At 40.5% G+C, this 19470-nt stretch overlaps 1 protein-coding gene and 1 long non-coding RNA gene across 13 annotated transcripts in view; one reads left to right on the top strand and one right to left on the bottom strand.

Moving 5' to 3' along the window:
- Positions 1-13478, top strand: part of PTPRM (protein tyrosine phosphatase receptor type M) — a 408835-nt gene extending 395357 nt beyond the window's left edge. For 6 of the 12 annotated variants that reach the window (XM_053396503.1, XM_053396505.1, XM_053396507.1 and 3 more), the window contains 6 exons: positions 221-394; positions 2104-2235; positions 6601-6726; positions 7806-7984; positions 10726-10861; positions 12679-13478. In XM_053396503.1, the coding sequence (XP_053252478.1) occupies positions 221-394; positions 2104-2235; positions 6601-6726; positions 7806-7984; positions 10726-10861; positions 12679-12732 (801 nt within the window). In that variant the 3' untranslated portion in view covers positions 12733-13478. The remainder of the gene's footprint in view (positions 1-220; positions 395-2103; positions 2236-6600; positions 6727-7805; positions 7985-10725; positions 10862-12678) is intronic. The other 6 variants (XM_053396504.1, XM_053396508.1, XM_053396509.1 and 3 more) reach the window with 1 other exon arrangement.
- LOC128417605 (uncharacterized) lies at positions 47-16342 on the bottom strand. Its single transcript, XR_008331502.1, has 2 exons — positions 14579-16342; positions 47-421 (listed from the first exon to the last, which is right to left on the bottom strand). It is a non-coding gene; the product is annotated as an uncharacterized LOC128417605 (long non-coding RNA).
- Positions 16343-19470: the final 3128 nt, after the last annotated feature.

A 19470-nucleotide genomic window follows, 5' to 3' on the forward strand; every position in this document is an offset into this window, starting at 1 on the left:
CCATGGGCCATGGATACATTTTTAAAAGCACAACAGGACAATGGCCTTTGTATCGTAAGGTTTATTTGTTTGTTTTTAAAATGTGAGACCAGAATTTTTCATTATTCTCTGAAGCACAGACTCTCTTTTAAAATTAAAGATACTCATAATCCTATTCTGAAGGCACATTCATTGCTAATCAGCTCTTCCTCTCATATTGTGTTGTTGTTGTTGTTTGTAGACCCTTAACATGGTGACTCCAACTCTGCGCGTGGAGGACTGCAGCATAGCACTTTTACCACGGAATCACGAGAAGAATCGGTGCATGGATGTGCTTCCTCCAGACAGATGCCTACCTTTCCTCATTACAATAGATGGGGAAAGCAGTAACTACATCAATGCTGCACTGATGGATGTAAGCGCCTGCCCTGATGTTAATAGTCTGGAAAATACAGAAAAGCAAAATCAGCAAAAGGGGGCTCAATTTTTGCTCCTGAAAAATGACTCCCCTCTAAAAGTCTTTCAACTTTTGGATATATTTGAAATTCTAGATTTGTTTTATCAAATCTATGTTTATAGATATTGTTTAAAGTCTGAAAGCTTTATTAAGAGAACTAGAAAATGGGGATGGGGAATATTGACAAAGGAAATGGCCTAGATGTCTTATCTAGTACTTGAATATTAATTATAATAACACCTAAGAAGGAAAAGAGCTATTCACAATGTCAAAAACAGTACAATCCTGTGCATGTCTACTCAGATGTTTGTCATTAACATACCACAATAGGATTTACTCCCATGCAATTGTGTAAACAATGCAGCCTAAGTCAACCAAACAGCGTAATGAAAAGTTTGCAGCGGTGTTTTAGTTTTCTTTCCTTCTAAATTTCATAGTAATTAACGAAGGGAAATAATGCCAGTTGGTATAGGTCGAATGCAAGCCGTTACGTCAGTCACTCTGTTCGTTTCTGAATGAGTGAACATTTCCTAAACATGATTCTTTCTCCCTCCTCCGCTCCCCCCACTCCAGTTAAATGCAGCCATGGAAGTTTTAATAGCACTAATAGGGTATCAGTACAAGGATACTTAAACATGTTTTACACTCTCTAGAGATTTGTAGAGTATCGCTGACATTTTAGAGCAACAGTAATTAAGGCTGTCACACATGCCAAGAAAGCAGACTTTGGAGAAGAATGAAGACATTTAAAATAACCTTCCATAAAAGCAATCCTTTAAAGAGTAATAAAAGTAGTATGCATTTATATAATGTTTTCTGAGGATTAACCTGATTGTAACAAAGGTGTGCAGAAAGATTGTGTCTAGGTAGGGTTGTTTCATTGACATCCATTGATGGTTGCCATCATCACATATCTAATGCAGCCACATGATTGGTGGGTGGCAATAAAGGTGTCAGAGATGCTATGGGAGTGGCTGGTGGCGTTAGTAGATTTCCTCTCGTTTCTGCAGGTGTCATACTTTTGGCTTTGGTGCTAGTTGAGCATGGGCTTGCAACTATGTTGTTCCTCTATTAGCCCTGACATAATAGTGGCCATCTTAACTGGACCATAGGATTGCCACATAATAGTTGGTTAATCTGTTCATTGTTTCTAACATACAGTATGAGCAGACCAGAGGTTCTAGCTAGGTTCCATTCCTCCCACACTACACACCTGCTGTACCCACCTTTTGCCCCTTCTATTGGTAGTATTTATTTAATGTGCAGATTTCAAGAGTGATAGGTATTGCTGGTTCAATGATAATGCTACTGTAGCACCAGTGTATATTGAGGCGCCATTTGTGTAGGTGGGGTCTCGAAACCAGCCATGTCCCTGTCCAGCGGTGATAAAATTGCTCCATTGAATATTCCAGATCCATTCAACAACTGCTGCCCCTTCCATGAAGTCTAGCAAGTCATCAGATTTCACCAGTAAAGTTCGGCTAATAAACACGTCTGTACATGTCCTCTGTTTCTCTCTCCCATGCTGTTCTGAAGCTGTTCAATACCGCTGTCATCTATTAATGCCCTTAGACTTGAGTGCCCTTTGTTGCAGCTGATACTTTCTTATTAAAGCTTTAATCCTGACAGTTTTGCTCAGTGGAATTATCTTTTCTCTTGTTTTACAGAGCTATAAGCAGCCTTCAGCTTTTATCGTTACCCAGCATCCTTTACCAAACACCGTCAAAGATTTCTGGAGACTGGTTCTAGACTACCACTGCACATCAATAGTTATGCTGAATGATGTCGATCCAGCACAAGTAAGTCACAGAAATGCGCTGAATGAAACATCATGCTCAAAGCTAGCTCCTCTAGTCCCCATAATTTTAACTGATATTGCATCCTTTTCAAGCCAAGACTCCTTCAGGCAATGTATTGTAGAAAATTGTTGTTGGAACTGTAGCTCAGACTGTTACTCATTACTCATTCCCATTCTGACCATTAACAAAATGCCAGTCGACTGGTTTTAGTTCCAGTTCCTTTTATGCAGCTGTTCCATTTGCAGTACTGGGGAGGAACACTGGAAACAATTCATTTGTTTAGTGGAGTATTTGTCAATAGACCAGTTATAGATAAGCCCCAAAGCTGTAACTTTTAGTTAACTTATTTTACATGTTTAATCATGTTTTATTTATTACATTTGTATCCTGCTTTTTGTCCAAGGAATCCTGTGTGTGTTCTGCATAGAAATTAGTCCATGCTGTTCTATCAACAACCCTGTGAAGTAGATTAGAAAGAAAACTAGTGACTGACACAAGGTCTGAGCTTTTATTGTTGAGAGGGAAATTTGAAGTTTGGCCTCAGTCAGACATTATCCATCGTACTACGCATATGAGCTCAACTTCTATTCCTTGGGTTTGAAGTGCAACTTACTGCAACTGATATTACCTTTCTGAAGAAAATGAGCATTGATCAGAGTCAAACCTTTTCTTTTTTAATTGGTTAAGGCTTTATATGTGTATCTCCATTAGAACATTCCCCACCCCCTGTGGAATATAATGCATCAATCTGAGGATAATGCACTATATTCTAGGGCATCCCATTTTAGGGGGTCTTCAATTAGGGGTCTTAAAAATATGTTTTGGGGTGTGAGGAATTTAAATCTTTTAATTTTGTGCTTGGACAACATTTAGCTTTCTAAGTCTACATTAGCAAGCACATAAACTGCTCTCAGAAAACCAAAGAATTTTAATTTTACTTGCTTAAAATGTCAGAATATACTATAAAAAAGTTTCTCTGCATAAAACATATCCTGCTAAGTATACAACAATACCTTGTAATCATAAAACAACATTAGAAAGTAATGACATCAGTTAAGAAATTTAAACAGTTCTTAATCATGTTTCTCGTGTGTATACACCCTTCTGCCTCTGCGACTTGTTTCACACACCTCTCTAGACTGAGTATGACAGGGCCACTGTAGAACTTGTATGGGCTCGTCAATTACCTTGTAAACTTACTATAGCGGAAGTAAACATCTCAAAGGATGTTCATATACGCCATCAGACTAGTCTATCATCTCAAACAGGGATGAAACACTGGGGTTGATAGGTGTCAGAAAGATATCCCAGTGTCTCATCATTTTCACCCCTCAAATTAGTAATCTTTTGGACACCAGCTCTCCACTCCTCACTGTATCTGAGCACAAGAGTGTCTGGATTATCATTTCTCTAAATGCATACCATGCTGAGTTCTGGATGCTTGCAAAACAGCATCCACTGCAGCCTTCCTTTGGTAGCTAAATGGTAGCTGCCTATCTTGGCATTAGACTCAAACAATGGATGCAAAATGCATAATTCCTGACCACTGTTCCTATACAATTTCATGCCCATAGTATGTACTTCTTAATTAAATGTTTTAACTAAGCAGTGTTTGGAGTGGATTCATCATGAACAGTTTTAATAGTTAAAGGAAAGTATTTGTATTAGCATTAGAATAATTTTGTTATCATTTTTATGAAAATCATCACTAATGCAAGTCAGTTTTTACAAATTGCAGACACTCCCCTTTCATATTCTTAAACCCCAGCCACACTCACCTATCTCAAGGGAAATATATGAAATGCAAAATCCTTGTTTTTGTGCGTGGGTAGGTTGTTTTTCAGAGTGAAAGAGGAAAGGCTCCAGGGACCTAGACTTTTAGCTGCCACTAAAATGCACATTTGAATATCTGCTCCCTGATTTGAATATACAAGAGCACTAAGCTGTTTTAGCTTCCCATTGGTCTTAGCTGCCTTTTAAAACCACTGGGGCATGCTTGCTCTCAGGTACTACATCTGCTCTGCTACTTTCACCAGTGTCAGTTACAAGATTTTAATTAACAGATTCAACTCAGTATTCAAAGGGTAAAAGGGACACGGAAAGGGAAAGAGCAATCATAACGTTCATTTACACTTTTAATTTTAAATAACTCCTTTATCCCTATATTGCATCAGTCACACAGACTATTCATTAGATTGGTTACCAAAATATAGTAAAAACATTTTGTTCATACACTTAAAGCTAAATAATAGTTTTGTATTATGTTCGAAAAGTCCTAATATGAACACAGTCCTCATGCTAGCAGGAAAAGTTTCCTTTTGTGCTCACTTCACTATTGTTCCCAAGTCTTGCCCAGGAGAATTCCTGAGTAAGTACATCCCTTGGAAACCCTCCATATTTTTTTCTTTTCCCACTGTGTCAGGTGTGTCTGTTTCTATTAAATAATCCATAGCTCACTTATAAATTGATTTCTGGGAATATTGGAAGGTGAAGGATTAAACAGCCCTGTAAGACTGTTCAACCTGCACAGCGTTATCTAACACGTAAATCAACCAGAATACAGCTCTGTAATGTCTGTGAACCCCTCTGGCTACTTAAACTTTCTGGGACAAGTTTTCAAAGGTGAAACAAGACATTCACAAATATAAAAATCAGCAAAACTTCCAGGCAGCTCTGGTATTATCCAGTAGTGGTGAACTGAAAGCAAAATGTTGCCTCTGGGAATTTAGTAACGGATAGGGTTTGGTTTCCAGCTATGAACTGTTTATCATACCCTGGGGATAGAGACTGGGCTTCTGGTGGTGTGTGCGCCTCAAATAATGCCCAACACGTTGAGGTGTTTGACAGCACCCTTGCATGCTGTCACAGGCTATTGCTAAACTGATGTTTAATGTCAGAAATCTGTCACTCCAAATGCCGAAAAGGTTTAAGAATTTAGCAGCAAGCAATACTAGGGCAAAATTGTATAAAAGAAGATGAGTGTAGTTGGATTAAACCAAACCCAATTCAAAATCTGGTTCTGACCTAAGGTTCTACATTGTGCTCAAATATCTCCAGGGACAGCATCTCCAATATGACTATCCTAGATAGAATGCTCTCCTCAGAGAAATCCATCTGTGTACTTCCCTGGATGATTCTCAGAAACAGGTGGAAGTTTTTTGTTCTGCCAGACATTTAGGAATTAGCCTGAGAGCTTATTGCAGCTGGTGTTCATTTTTAAATTATTGATTTTATACAGTTATAATTAGATTTATTTTATCGTTTCATTGAAAAGGGTCCAGAAATGCTGTAAATAAATAAACAGAAATAAAAGTCTAGTAAAAGGGTTGTACATCAATTATATACCCACTGATTTCCATGGAACCTATATATATGTAACTCTGTACAAGATAGTACTATGTGAGAATTAGAATCGTTCCTGTGTGATTCGGCAAAAGTTTTGTAACATTGTTATTGAACAAAAAATATATTAAGGCTTAAAATGCTCACTTTTTGTTGGAAACCTGCAAAATAAGTTATGATCCATAGCTCCAATGGGGGAACAATACGCATATGAAGCTCTATACAAGCATAGGTAGTGGCAGACTGTTGCACGCCACGCCATCTGACAAGCTGTGAGAGTTGTGCACTTACCCAAGGCTCAGTTTTCTTGGAAGAAAGGTCAGCAGAGATCCTAGTGTCTTTTAAGATACATGGTTTTATTTAGGATGGAAGGGCTCACAGCATTGACACCTCTTCATTAGTCAAAGCTTTGGCTCCTCTGTCGCCAGCATCTCCTTACAGCTCGCTCAGACTGCAACTCTCTAGCCTACACCCCGCCCCCATTGCCCTTTTGGATGTTTGTCACTTAGATGCAGCTATTGCAACCCAGCTCATCCCTTTGAAATGGCACTGTAGTGGCCATCTGGTCTTCATCTTCAAAGAAACTTGCCTGACCCCTTCCCCAAATAATATATGCATTTATATTTATATGCATTTACTGTATTTGTACACTAGTTTTTACATTTTAGCACACGTTACCTGGCCAGAAAACTGTGTGGCAAATTTTGGAGAATTGTGAAGGAAGGCTGTCCTTTGGTTTGTGTATTATTTCAGAAAGGGCAGATTAGGTATGTTCACCTTCAGATTTGAACTAAATCAAGCTTCTCCCTCATCTCTACTCTTTAATGCTTGGAAGTGATTTAGCATTTGGAGCATTCCCCAGCACAGAGAGGGACAGGGCACCCGTTCTTCTATGGAGCGCTTTGGGCACATTGGCCCACCTGTTCACATGTGAAAGCCAGTGGATTAAGCTATAGGGCGACATGCCGAAACATATTTTGTAGATAATATGTCTATGTGTTTATTGATCTTTTTGTTCTACAGTTGTGTCCACAATATTGGCCTGAAAATGGAGTTCATCGACATGGTCCTATTCAGGTGGAGTTTGTTTCTGCTGATTTAGAAGAAGACATTATCAGCCGGATATTCCGAATTTATAATGCAGCAAGAGTAAGGACCTTATTCAGTTATTTGTTTCTTGGAAGATGGTCAAAAAATCTAATTCACATGTGGATTTATAACAAATAATAATAATTATGGTTCCTAGCTTTTTTGAGTTCCTTTGTATTGCGTCTGATGTTAAATTGAAACAAACTTTTTACATGTAAAACTGTATGCTCAGAATGCAATGCTCAGAAAAGGCCTACTTAGCTAAACAATAATCATCTACTACCTCCTACTTAAGAAAATATTGTAGAAGTCTACTCAGCTTTTTTCCCCAGAGTTTTCTTTTAAAATTATTGTGCTTAGTAATGAGAGGGACAAAATTGACAAGCCTTTTTGTTTGGTGATATATGTAGATAAGTTTCCAAAAATTAAGGGGGCATATTAGAACTTGAGGTTTTGAATATTTCCACACCCTAGGGTTGCAAGATACAGCTTAATTTTCACACCCTAGGGTTGCAAGATACAGCTTAAAAGGCTTGAAACCTCTTTTGGATATTTTTCAAATCCAAAGTGCCAATTGAAACTTTCTTTTATCTCACAGCATTCAGAAATGTAAATCAAGATTATTGAATATGTAGGATTGTCAAGAATGAGAAAACATTTCCTTCCCTTTCTTATAAATTAGTAGAAAGATTTCATTCACATATAAAATAAAATGTGTCTTTGGAGAGAGATGCTAATGAAGTGATGTTATTCTGAATATGTGGGTCTTTATTTGGCTTATTAACAATCAGTCATCACACAATGAAAGTTCATTCTGAAAATTTGAAAATGATGAGCATATAAAAAGGGCAGCCATAATTGGAGCTATATTGCAAATTTCACTTTGCCTAGCTGGTGATTGCTATAATATTGGCTCTTGCAGCTGTACCATTGTTCCACTCTAGTATATTTGTATATTCAGCAGTTTAGAAAATCATCTTAATATATCTCTAAGATTCAGAGTCATAACTCCCAAATGAGAATTCCTGTAGCAAATAACAAGTAGTAATCTGCTTTAATAATCACTGTTGATGAGAGCATGTAACGTATATATTATTTGGATGTAGAATAAATAATGCTGTCTTTTTATTCTTCTACTGGTTGGGTCCCCACAGCCCCAGGACGGCTATCGAATGGTGCAGCAATTTCAGTTCCTAGGATGGCCCATGTATAGAGACACTCCTGTATCCAAACGTTCTTTTCTGAAACTCATACGTCAGGTAGACAAATGGCAGGAAGAATACAATGGAGGTGAAGGCCGTACAGTCGTCCATTGCTTGTAAGTGAATATTGGCCACTAGCTTAGATGGCTTTAAGAGGAAAAAAAGAGAACCATTAGGCTTGGTTTTGGCGCAGAAACTGCTTGGGTTATGCTGTATGATGACCTCTGTTGGGAGAGAAACAGAGGAAATGTTAATTCTCCTTGACTTCTTCAGTGACTTTCAATACCATCGACCATGGTATCCTTCTGGAGTGGCTTGTCCAAGCTCAGAGTGGGTTTCACCACTTTGTGGTGATGGTCATTTCCAGAGGGTGATGCTTGGAGAATGTTCTTCAGCCCTGTGGAGCCTTCAATGTGGGTTCCTCAGGGTTCATCTTATCCCCCATGATGTTGAACACCTACATGAAACGTCTTTCAGTACATTGCCAGCAATATGTTGATGACTCCTCCTTTACATTTGCAGGTGTGGTAGTGGATGTGCTGGACCTTTGTCTTTCCTCTGTAATGGACTAGATAAGAGAGTTCCAGGTCTTCTTTTTCTAGAAAAATAGCAATAGTTTTTATGCTTCATATTTTGATGCTTTTATATTGTACACCCTGTGATCTTTGAATGAAGGGCAGTACAGAAATTGAATTATTATTATTATAATAACAACAGTATACATTATTCCAAGGGTGTTCATACCATGATTTGTATAATGATATGATACTGTATTTCAGTCTCTTATTTTGCCTTTATTCATCAAGCTTATCCACCACACCTCAAGATATCCCTCTTGCTCTACTACAGCTTTTTAAAAAATCTCCTCATCCCTTACTTATTCTACCAAGCACTGACTATTCACTTTCATCTCTGTCCCACTCCCCTTCCTAAGAACTGTAAGGTGTCATTGTTGGGGGGGTTAAAACTGCTTGCTATGGTTCCCCCCAAAATTATCACTTGCTCCCTGATCATGGTATCTAGTTTTCCCACCTGTTGAATAGAAATTATAATTCCTAATCTTGTGAGGTTTTGCTTATTAATGGTTTGAGATCCATATCTGGGAGGTCCTTTTAAAATGCAAATTGATATCATCTCAATTATTCGTGATATTAAATGGCTGTACCACATCTCCTGCACACACGCATATACATCACTTCCAGGCAGCACAGAAAGTGGGGGAAACCATCCAACATAATCCTTTTAAATGACTTAATTTTAATTAAAATGCTCAAAGAATGGCACAATATCATCCAGTATTTGGCAGCAGGGAACATTCTTTTCATCCTGCCTGGATGTGACAGATGTGCCATATTGTCACTTCCTTTGAAAATCAACCATTTGTGAGTTCTAGCTTTAAAAAGCTGCAAGCTAACTAGTCTGCACTCTGGTAATTATTAAAGTTTATTATTTTCAATGAAGTAGAATCTAAAGATGCTGATTAGAATAGTTGTGGAAATAATAGAGTTTCCAGAAGGAGAGAGATTATCTATGGTTATTTTTAATTTTCAGAAGAAAGTTTTATTAAATGCTATATCTAATCATGCATCTGAACACAGAGGCCTCACATTTTTGTTTTCTCATCTTATTAGACAGATACAATACTCTCAATCTGTTAAAACATGTCTTAAGAACTAGGATCCAGACCATGAGTTTGTTTCCACTACCCAAAGCATAGATTCCTGGTTAGTATGGGCCATGGGTAGTGGATATTCTAATGGAAAGCCTTAATTGTGGTTCAGGGCAGTAGAGGGAATTTTGGAAGTTAAAGAATTAAGGGTCCAGAAGAGGAAGCATGTAGTTCTGCAGCCCGCTTCTGATCCCCCAACCATGGTCGGGAGTATTGAATGTGAATTGGCCCCTGAATTGGATCATGATTTAATTCAGTTCCAAAAGTAAAGTTGTTTTCTCTGCAGCCACTCTTCCTGCTTATTTCCACAAGACAAAAATAAGAAGTTTGGGAATCTCTCATACCTTCAGTAGTGTGTAGGTTTGTTTGTGGGTTTTTAGAACATTGAGCAATTAGAAATTGCATCAAAATGAGGATAGTTCAGCTAAATGAATCTAGACATAATCTGATACTGATCAATTGTGTTAGTACAAAACATTAGAACATAGGAAACTGTTTTATCCAAGGTCAAAATATTTGTCCATTTAGCCCATTGCTTTTACTCTTGACTGCCAGAGGCTCTCCGGAGGCAATGAGTTAAAACGTAATCAGATAAAGTGGAATTAAAGAGGTTTTATATCTACAAGAAATAAGACCAACAGGTGGACTTCACTTTGATCTGGACCATTTTATATATTTTCTTGTACTGGAAGAGTTAAGGAATATTTTTTTAAAAAATCCATTTGAATTTAATTTTTATAAATAATTGTAAGTTTGTTCTTCAGTTGTTAAAAAACTGGAGGACATATAACCATTTAGTTACCTTCCAAGACATGTGTGAACTTTGCGTGTCCACATGTAGATATGGTATGGCCAGAGACTGCTTCAATAACAAGACCATCACAAAAATCCCCAACACCCACCTTGTGAAATAGGCTGGTGTTGTTTAGAAGCAATAGTCAAGAAAGTAAGAAACATATAGTTTCAGCGCTACACAAAAAAAGCCCATACCTGAAATCAGGCTATGGGACTTAAATGCAGTAGATGCTCTGTGAACCCTCAAATATTGTCCTTATTGTCCAGGTGGATTGGCACATCAACATATGTCATACTGGGTTTTTGGGGTGGGGGTGGGGGAAGACCCACATGTACTATTAAGGGGAAATAACACAAAGCTACAAAATAATCAAGTCATTGCTTTTCTTGCAGAAATGGAGGTGGCCGCAGTGGGACGTTTTGTGCAATCAGTATTGTTTGTGAAATGCTGCGACACCAGAGGGCTGTTGATGTTTTCCATGCTGTGAAGACCTTGAGGAATAATAAGCCTAACATGGTGGACCTTCTGGTATGCGCTTTTAAACTGCTCTACTAAGTAGGGGAGGAAATTCCTATTATCATAAGGCACAGTGACATTTTTGAGATTTAAACTGAGAGCGGTTCATAAAAGCAAGCCTGTTGTTTTCTAAAGGGGATAATGAAATCACTTGGCTTGTAAAAGTATTTTACACTGCTTTCCTCCCAAGGAGACTTGTTCAGTGTATGCTGGGTTTTTTTGTGAAAACTTTCAACTTTCAACAGAACATCCTTATTAATTTCCCTTTCTGGCAGTGCAATCCACATGGAGAACAGCCTTTGTGTGGCAGAAATAATAGTCATGTAAAATGAAATGCCAGATTTTCAAATTATATATTTTATAAATAGCTTAATCTCCTAATATTTATCAAGACTGTGAATTTCAGTTTGACATTCAGAGTATTGCATTTAATTATGGCTCTTCTATCTTGCAGAAGGATTAAAAGAGTTCAGAAACAAAGGGCCAAGAGCAATTATTTCCTTGTAGAGTGTTTTATGGAACTTCTTATATGTAGAATTGCTGAAATGCCAGCTGTTGTTCTAGAAAAACTATATAAGACATCGCAAAGCATCAGGGTATTATGGTCTACTTTGTTCATCAGTAGTGTAAGGATGGTTGCATCCTGCTAAAAGGGCTTTGGATAGCTAAACAAGTACTTGGTCATTGTGATTTCAGCGTTTGGAAGAAGGGTAAAATAAATATGAACTAAAGAGCTCAGAGAAACATATATGGCTCTTTCCTTCCCTCTGTTCTATCACTTTTCTGTAACAGAAATTTCCAAGTGTTCTACTTATTTATTTACCTATGTGAATAATCTTATTGCCAATGCAATAGGGTTTTAAAACTGATGAACATTAACCATGTATAAATCTGCACAGAAATTTGTATTATTATGTAATTATAACTACCGTCTGTTTCGCTCTATAGGACGCACTTTTTCCCCTCCAAAAATGAAGGGGAAATGTGTGTGCGTCCTATGGAGCAAATGCAGGGGGGAGGCAGGCAGGAAAAGCTCCGCACACACAAGCTCCGCGCGGCTCTTGCGGGCTTTTCCTCAGGAGGGAGAAGGGACTGACATGGCCAGTCAGTCCCTTCCTCCTCGTAGAAAAGCCCACAGGAGCTGTGCGCGGCTCCTGTGGGAGGTGGGGCTATTGCCATAGCCGCGCGCAGGCAGCCTCTCCCAGCTGGAGAGGTTGCTCGTGGCTATGGCAGAAGCCAAGACAGCGAGTGGGATGCGTCCTGCTCACTGTCTTGGCTTCTTTGCTCTTTGGGGCTGGGGGGGGGGGACCCGGGCTTCCCCAGCAGCCCCGAGAAGCTTGCGGAGCAGCGGAAAGGCGGCGTGCCTTTCCGCTGCTCCCCGGCCTGCTCTTTGGGGCTGGCAGTGGGCTTCCCCCCACCAGCCCCAAAGAGCAGGTCGAAAGGAACCCGAAGCCTCCGGAGCGCAACGGGAACTCCCACAGCGCTCCGGAGGCTTCGGGTTGCCTTCACCGACCCCTCTCGCTCTCCAGGCTTCCAAGGTAGCCGCCTGAAGGTGACTGAATGCACCTTGAACGGCACCTTGTTTTAGAGGGGGAGAACAAGGGGAAAAATTCTCCTCCTCTCTGCGCAGCGCCTCCTGCCGCTTCGCTGAAGGGGCGCTGGGCAGAGAGGGGGAGAATTTTTTTTTCTTGTTCCTCCTCTAAAACAAGGTGCATCTATGGTCAGGTGCATCCTATAGAGCGAAAAATGCGGTAATTGAAAAAGAAAACTTGTATCCTTCATTTAGTCCTTGCTGCAATTGACATTGTTTTCATATTTTGATTTTCCAGGATCAATATAAATTCTGCTATGAAGTGGCTTTGGAGTACTTGAATTCTGGCTGATGGTGCAAATAGTGCTGGGAGGAATCAAAACCTTTCACCACCACAATCAAAGCAAGTTGCTTCATGATATCTGTGTGTATGAGATGAGGACTTCTCAGTGTTATGCTTATATTGCTTTGTACTGGCTCTTTTTAAGAGCCCAAGAGCGTCTTTCCCAAAAAAATAAATGCTTGCACTGCCCATTTTCCACAGTATGGCCGTTGTTTGAGACACCTACAAATCCCACAGTAACACAAAAAATGCACTTCAGTGATTGGAAACCACTATCATATAAATCCATCAACTTGATATACCAGTCTAGTCACCTGGTAAATTAAAGAGCACAATTCTATTCTAATGAAGAAATTTGTACTTTTCTGTTGTACTTTTTTGTTGGCAGTGATCCTCTGTTGTTGTCAGAGACTATAGTGTACATTTTTGTTCTGTGGAGAATGCCGTCTAGCATTTTGATAATGTATTTTAGTTACATTTGTATCCTATTTGCTCCTAATAAAACAAAGCATTTGTAGCTTCAACCTAACTAATAGCTACACAAACAAACCACATTAACTTTGCTGAATTGTATTTTCTGTCCAACTTGTATTGTTTCAGAAAGGAGAGACTTGACAGACTTTCCATTAAGAAAATGGAAAAAATACAGGATGATCAGATTAATATATCCAAAGCTTTTCCTGATTTGTTTATATTGTAAATATTTTTTTGATTTCATCAAATTATTTATTCATTAAAAAGAAATCTTTTGTGAAGCACAGTGAGTGACAATCATTTTTATTAAACCCTGAAAATGCTTAATGTATTATACTGTAAACATTTGTTTACCCTGTCTGGCTTCTCAGCTTAATAAATAATTACATATACAATACAATCTCATTTAATAAATAGACTGCTATGGCATGGAACTGCCTTCAGCTTAACTTAGTACAAGGCTTTCAAATGATTACATTACTGTGGCAGAGTCGGACATTCTGAATCCTGAGAGGTCATAGCTCAGCATTTGAGCATGTATACATTTCCTGTGTACATAACATTCCAAAAACCAATCCTTACTATCTTCAGTCAAATAATATTTTCCCTGGGTAAGAAACCTGCCAAACTGCAGACAAATAGGTCCAATGACTTTTGCGCTAGTTATCTGTAACTAAGCCACCTGTCAAGGAATGAGGTGGGGATATAAATAAATATATTACGATATTATTATAATCTTCATTTAATTTGGGGGTGGGGGAAGAGAACTAAAAGCGATTAACTTTCTTGGTAAAATCATTCCTTCTAATTACAGGCCTTTCCTATGGCATTTGCTTTCCCTTCCCTGGTGGTTTCCTTATATGGTAGGCTTAAAGACATTTAGTTTTATTTTGTCATACATATCTGGATCACCAAACACCATGAACCGAATCACTTCAAGAGCCACTGCTTTGACTTGTATCACCTTGTACAAACCCCACTTCACCTCTGACAAGCCCAAAATCCAAAATTGATACAAACCCCCTAGTATGTGATGTTAGGTGTTAAACATGCTCCTGATGGGCTGCCCCCCTGAACAGAAGTTTCCAGACCGTCTTCAAGACCATCCCCAGTGGTTCAGTCAGAAACCACAAGGGCTTTGGTCCTTGTGGCAATATTATATCTGCCCAGGAGCAGCCAGAGCTGACAAATCAGCTGGAGTTGCACAAAGGGTGCTGGGAACTGTAGCTGTGGTAAAGATAAAGAATCTGGGATTCTTTAGGTGAAGCCATCTGCTTCAAATGTATGATGTGTACAAAGCTTGAATCTGTGCAGAGTGTTTCTCACCTCACTATATGTCTTTGTGGTCCTAATTAGAGAGAAAGAAAATGACCTCTTTTACCTGGTCCCAATGGGGGCGGCAGTTGCAGCCTGTTGCATCGGGCCCCAAGCCCCTGGAAGCAACACATGACTAGGCAGTTGGTAGTTGGGAAATCCATGGGCAGGCCACGTGGTACGACAGGAGTCCCCGCCAGCTCCCAATTTGAATTCTGGTCAATCACGTAACACTAAGGGAGAGAAAAGACATATATTAAAGTGAAAGTGAATCCTTGTTTGTTCTTACAAAATCATGTAACCATTATTGTTAAAATATATTATCCTGCACTATATCTAATGTTAAAAATCTTTTATGGAGCATAGTGAAATTTTCTACTAAACGCTTTGAGTCATTTTGACATTAGACTCTCATGACTAACTGGGAAGGTAATTGCAGTGTAGCTGTTGGTGATAACTGAGAAGGATAAACCCTCTACCATAATAAGAACCAGCTTTCAAAAATATTTCAGCCAAAAAGTTAAGTTTTCAAACACAGAAAAGGTACAGATAAGTACCTTAACTTTTTCCATTAATAAACTTTTTCCAAGTTCTATCCCTGCAGGACACTTTCTTGACTAATTGCACTCATATTGGAGCAACCCTTGTTCTAATGCACACATTTTCCTGGTTATTAAAAAATTATTTTACAAGGAAGGGCCCCAGACTCGACATCTTGCTTCAAGAAGCTAACAATAGCTTCTTGTAGTTCTTCTCTAACAGAAGAAAATGTACCTGGAAATGGAAATAATCCTAGGTAACATATCTGGATAAAAGCATCCTGAAGCTGAGGCCTCATACAGATAGCAATTTTTCATTAAAGTTCTAACACCGACTTTAAAGAAGAAGTGTTAACATCAGTCAAGAGTGGCAACCAACAGGGCAGAGAAGACTGAAAAAGTAACCAAAAAGTTGCTTCACTAGACACTGGTGTGTAACTGATTTTCTATTTCGCTAGATCTGCTTTTCAAAATGCCAGTCATTGCTATGTTTTCATTCATTGGCTAAAAACACTGAAAGCTGGGAGCAGACTCTCACAAAACAAATAAGCTGAACAGTACCTGCACATTTGAACTTGTACTTCAGATTTTACAGAAGCAGTCACAGGTTCCAGCTCGTGTGTGGTGGGAATGAGGACAGATTATACACATTTGTGGGTTGAAAATAGGCCACAGCTATATTTGGACATACAACTGGCAAGCATGGTTGGGCATGGCAGTAGGGCAGGGATCTAGTCTGCTCCACTTAAAATGTACATTGCTGGAATATACTGTTCATTATCTGTATGGCTGCTGCTCACACTTTCTTCAAAATATAACACAAATTAAACTGGTTATTTTATTACATCTCTTAGCAGTTCTGATTTGTAAAAGTATGGTGGTCAATATATATAGATTCTAACTGGGTGTGAAATACTTCACAATGCAAGGCAGGTAGAAACTTCCCACCTGAGAAAAAGAAGTGAATCTGATACAGGCCCTTGAAGGCTTAATTATCAGATTTCTGACTCTGTGTCCTTTAGTCCTTGCAGGTTTTGTATCAAATGCCTGCAAGGTACCTGCCAAATTAGACTTAAAAAGAGCTGACCTTTGCTGGCAAAACAGCTTAACTTGTCTTAATTTGTATCAGAAGCACACACTTGAAGCCAGTGCTATTTGTATTGTTCCTCCTGTACTTGGGAACTAAGGAAGAAATGGGGTACTTTCAGCCAAGAAATGCTATTCCACAAACTGATTTTTCTGATTGGAATTTTCTGTGCTTGCAACAGGCAGGTTAGCTTTCGCATGTTCCATCATGGAAATGGTGGCTATTCTGCACCCATCCCAATGGGTGGAGGAAGTTGGAATGTATCCATATTGTGCTTGTTTTGCTCTGTTTGTATCCTTCCACTCCATCCCTTGCCCTCTACTACCTTTTTTCCATATCGGGCATGCACACAGGTATGTTTGTACCTGTGCATGCATAAGAGCTCAAGAGCGAATGCTACCAGTTTGTTACACAATGGGAAAAATGACAAAGTCACATGACCCCCACCTTTCTATGAGTTCCATATATAATAATAGGCCAGTCAATACTCGCAGCAGCATTCAACAACCGCTACAGCCTCCAAACCATCTTCAAGGAAAGCTAATGTAGAGCACATTACAGTAATTTAGCCATGAAGTTACAATGGATCACTGTGGCAGGGCTATCCCAATCCAGGAATGGCTATAGCTGGCAAAACAATCCTAGCTGGAGACAGGTACTCTTAACCACTGCAGCCATTTGAGTTTCCCATGACTAACCTGGATCCAAAACTATGTGTCTGCTCCTTCAAGGGGAGTGCAAATCTGTCCAGAACAGGTTCTTTCACCATTTCCCAAATACATAAACCACCAACCAAGAGCACCTCTGTCTTTTTAGGATTCATTCTCATTTTGTTAGCCCTCCCCTCATAAAGGCCATTACTGCTTCCAGACACTGGTCTACCATCTGCACTGCTGCACCTGATTCAGATGGAATGGAGACAGAAATAATTAATAATAATAATAATAATAATAATAATAATAATAATAATAAATTTTATTTATATCCCGCCCTCCCCAGCCGAAGCCGGACTCAGGGCGGCTAACAACAATCAAATAATCCAACATTCTAAAAACATTTCATTCTAAAAATTAATTAAAATCAAATTGATGGCAACATTTAAGCAAAATTCTGTGCAGATTGCCAGAGGAGGAAGTCAGGCTGCGCCCTGACCAAAGGCCTGGTGCAACAGCTCTGTCTTGCAGGCCCTGTGGAAAGATGTCAGGTCCTGCAGGGCCCTAGTCTCTTGTGACAGAGTGTTCCACCAGATTGGAGCCGCTGCCGAGAAAGCCCTGGCTCTAGTTGATGCCAGCCTAACCTCTCTGAGGCCTGGGACCTTCAAGATGTTTTTATTTGTAAGTTCCTCCGTGGGACATACCAGGAGAGGCGGTCCCGTAGGTACGAGGGTCCTAGGCCGTATAGGGCTTTAAAGGTTAAAACCAGCACCTTAAACCTGATCCTGTACTCCACCGGGAGCCAGTGCAGCTGGTATAGTACCGGATGAACGTGATCTCGCAGCGAAGACCCCATAAGGAGTCTCGCCGCGGCATTCTGCACCCGCTGGAGTTTCTGGGTCAGTCTCAAGGGCAGCCCCACGTAGAGCGAGTTACAATAATCCAGTCTGCAGGTGACCGTCGTGTGGATCACAGTGGCTAGGTCAGGGTGAGAGAGGTAAGGAGCCAACTGCTTAGCTTGGCGGAGATGAAAAAATGCCGCCTTTGTTATAGCTGTAATCTGCACCTCCATAGAGAGGGAGGTATCGAAGATTACACCCAAACTCTTAACGGATGGTGCTGGCACTAATTGCACCCCCGCAAGAGATGGGAGTTGCCCCCTCAATCCCATATCATCCCATCCCAGCCAGAGGACCTCTGTCTTCGAAGGATTTAACTTCAACCAGCTCCCACGAAACCATCCAGCCACAGCTTCCAGACATCTGGTCAGTGTGTCTGGGGCCGAGTCAGGATGGCCATCCATCAACAGATAGAGTTGGGTGTCATCGGCATACTGATGGCAACCCAGCCCAAAACTCCGGACAAGCTGGACGAGGGGGCGCATAAAGATGTTTAAAAGCATTGGGGAGAGTATCGCACCCTGAGGCACTCCACACACCAAGGAGTGGCGCGATGACAATTCCCCCCCAAGCGCCACCCTCTGTCCCCGACCAGAGAGAAACAAGCGCAGCCATTGAAGGACTATGCCCTGGATCCCCACGTCGGCAAGGCGGTCCAGGAGTTCGTGATCGACCATGTCGAAGGCTGCTGACGGGTCTAGAAGAATCAGCAGCCCCAACCCATCTCGATCCAGCTGCCTGCGGAGATCATCAGTTAGGGTGACCAGAGCCGTCTCGGTCCCATGACCAGCGCGGAAGCTGGTCTGGAATGGATCCAGAGCCGATGTTTCATCCGGAAACCTGCCAAGCTATTCAGCAACCGCTCTCTCAATTACCTTACCCAGGAATGGAAGATTCGAAACCGGGCGGTAATTGGATAGATCTAAGGGATCTAATGATGTTTTCTTTAAGAGCGGGCGCACCACTGCCTCCTTCAGTTCCCCTGGGAATATCCCGGGGAAAGAACTGTGTGTCATCAGCATACATGGTACCTTACTCAAATCGGATGACCTTACCTTGAAGCTTCATATAGCTGTTAAAAGACTATGTGGAATGAACCCCTGCAGTATACTAGCCATAGGCCAAGCAAGTAGGGTAGGAGAGCTGAAAAAATCACATCTGGCAACCAATGCACTTCTAAAAGGCCAGGGACACAGTTTTCCACAGCCCTCTTGGGGCTAGGGTGCCTCATTTACCAGAAGTAAGGTAAAGGTACCCTGGACAGTTAAGTCCAGTCAGAGGGGACTATGGAGTGTGGCGCTCATTTTGCTTTAGGCCGAGGGAGCTGCTGTTTGTCCACAGACAGCTTTCCGGGTCATGTGGCCAACACTTCTGGCACAAGGGTGATGAAACAGCAGTCAAACCTGGGTCAGTAAGTCCTAAGAGATAGACGAGCGCTGTTCTGAAGGGATGGGTGATGTTATTTTACCAGATGTATTTAGCATTAACTCTGGAAGCGTATATTCAATTCTGACCAAACAAAGCCTCCTGGTGTATATTTTGCTCTAAGAGGTTCCCAGATGTGAAATATATTGGCATTATTTTCAGCTCTCCTACCCCACTAAGCAGAAATCCCCCAATGCTGCTTTTTGGAAGTGATCCTGTACATAACACCATGTTTCCACCTTCCACAGAAGGATGTCATGCTTGAGGCAAGCAGAACCAGCAGAGTTGCACTTCCCTTGCCTCTCTCTCTCTCTCTCTCTCAGAGGTGGCCTGTCTCGTTTTGCCACCTGAGGCGA

This window comes from Podarcis raffonei, chromosome 7 (genome assembly GCF_027172205.1).
Source record: "Podarcis raffonei isolate rPodRaf1 chromosome 7, rPodRaf1.pri, whole genome shotgun sequence".
Lineage (NCBI taxonomy): Eukaryota > Metazoa > Chordata > Lepidosauria > Squamata > Lacertidae > Podarcis > Podarcis raffonei.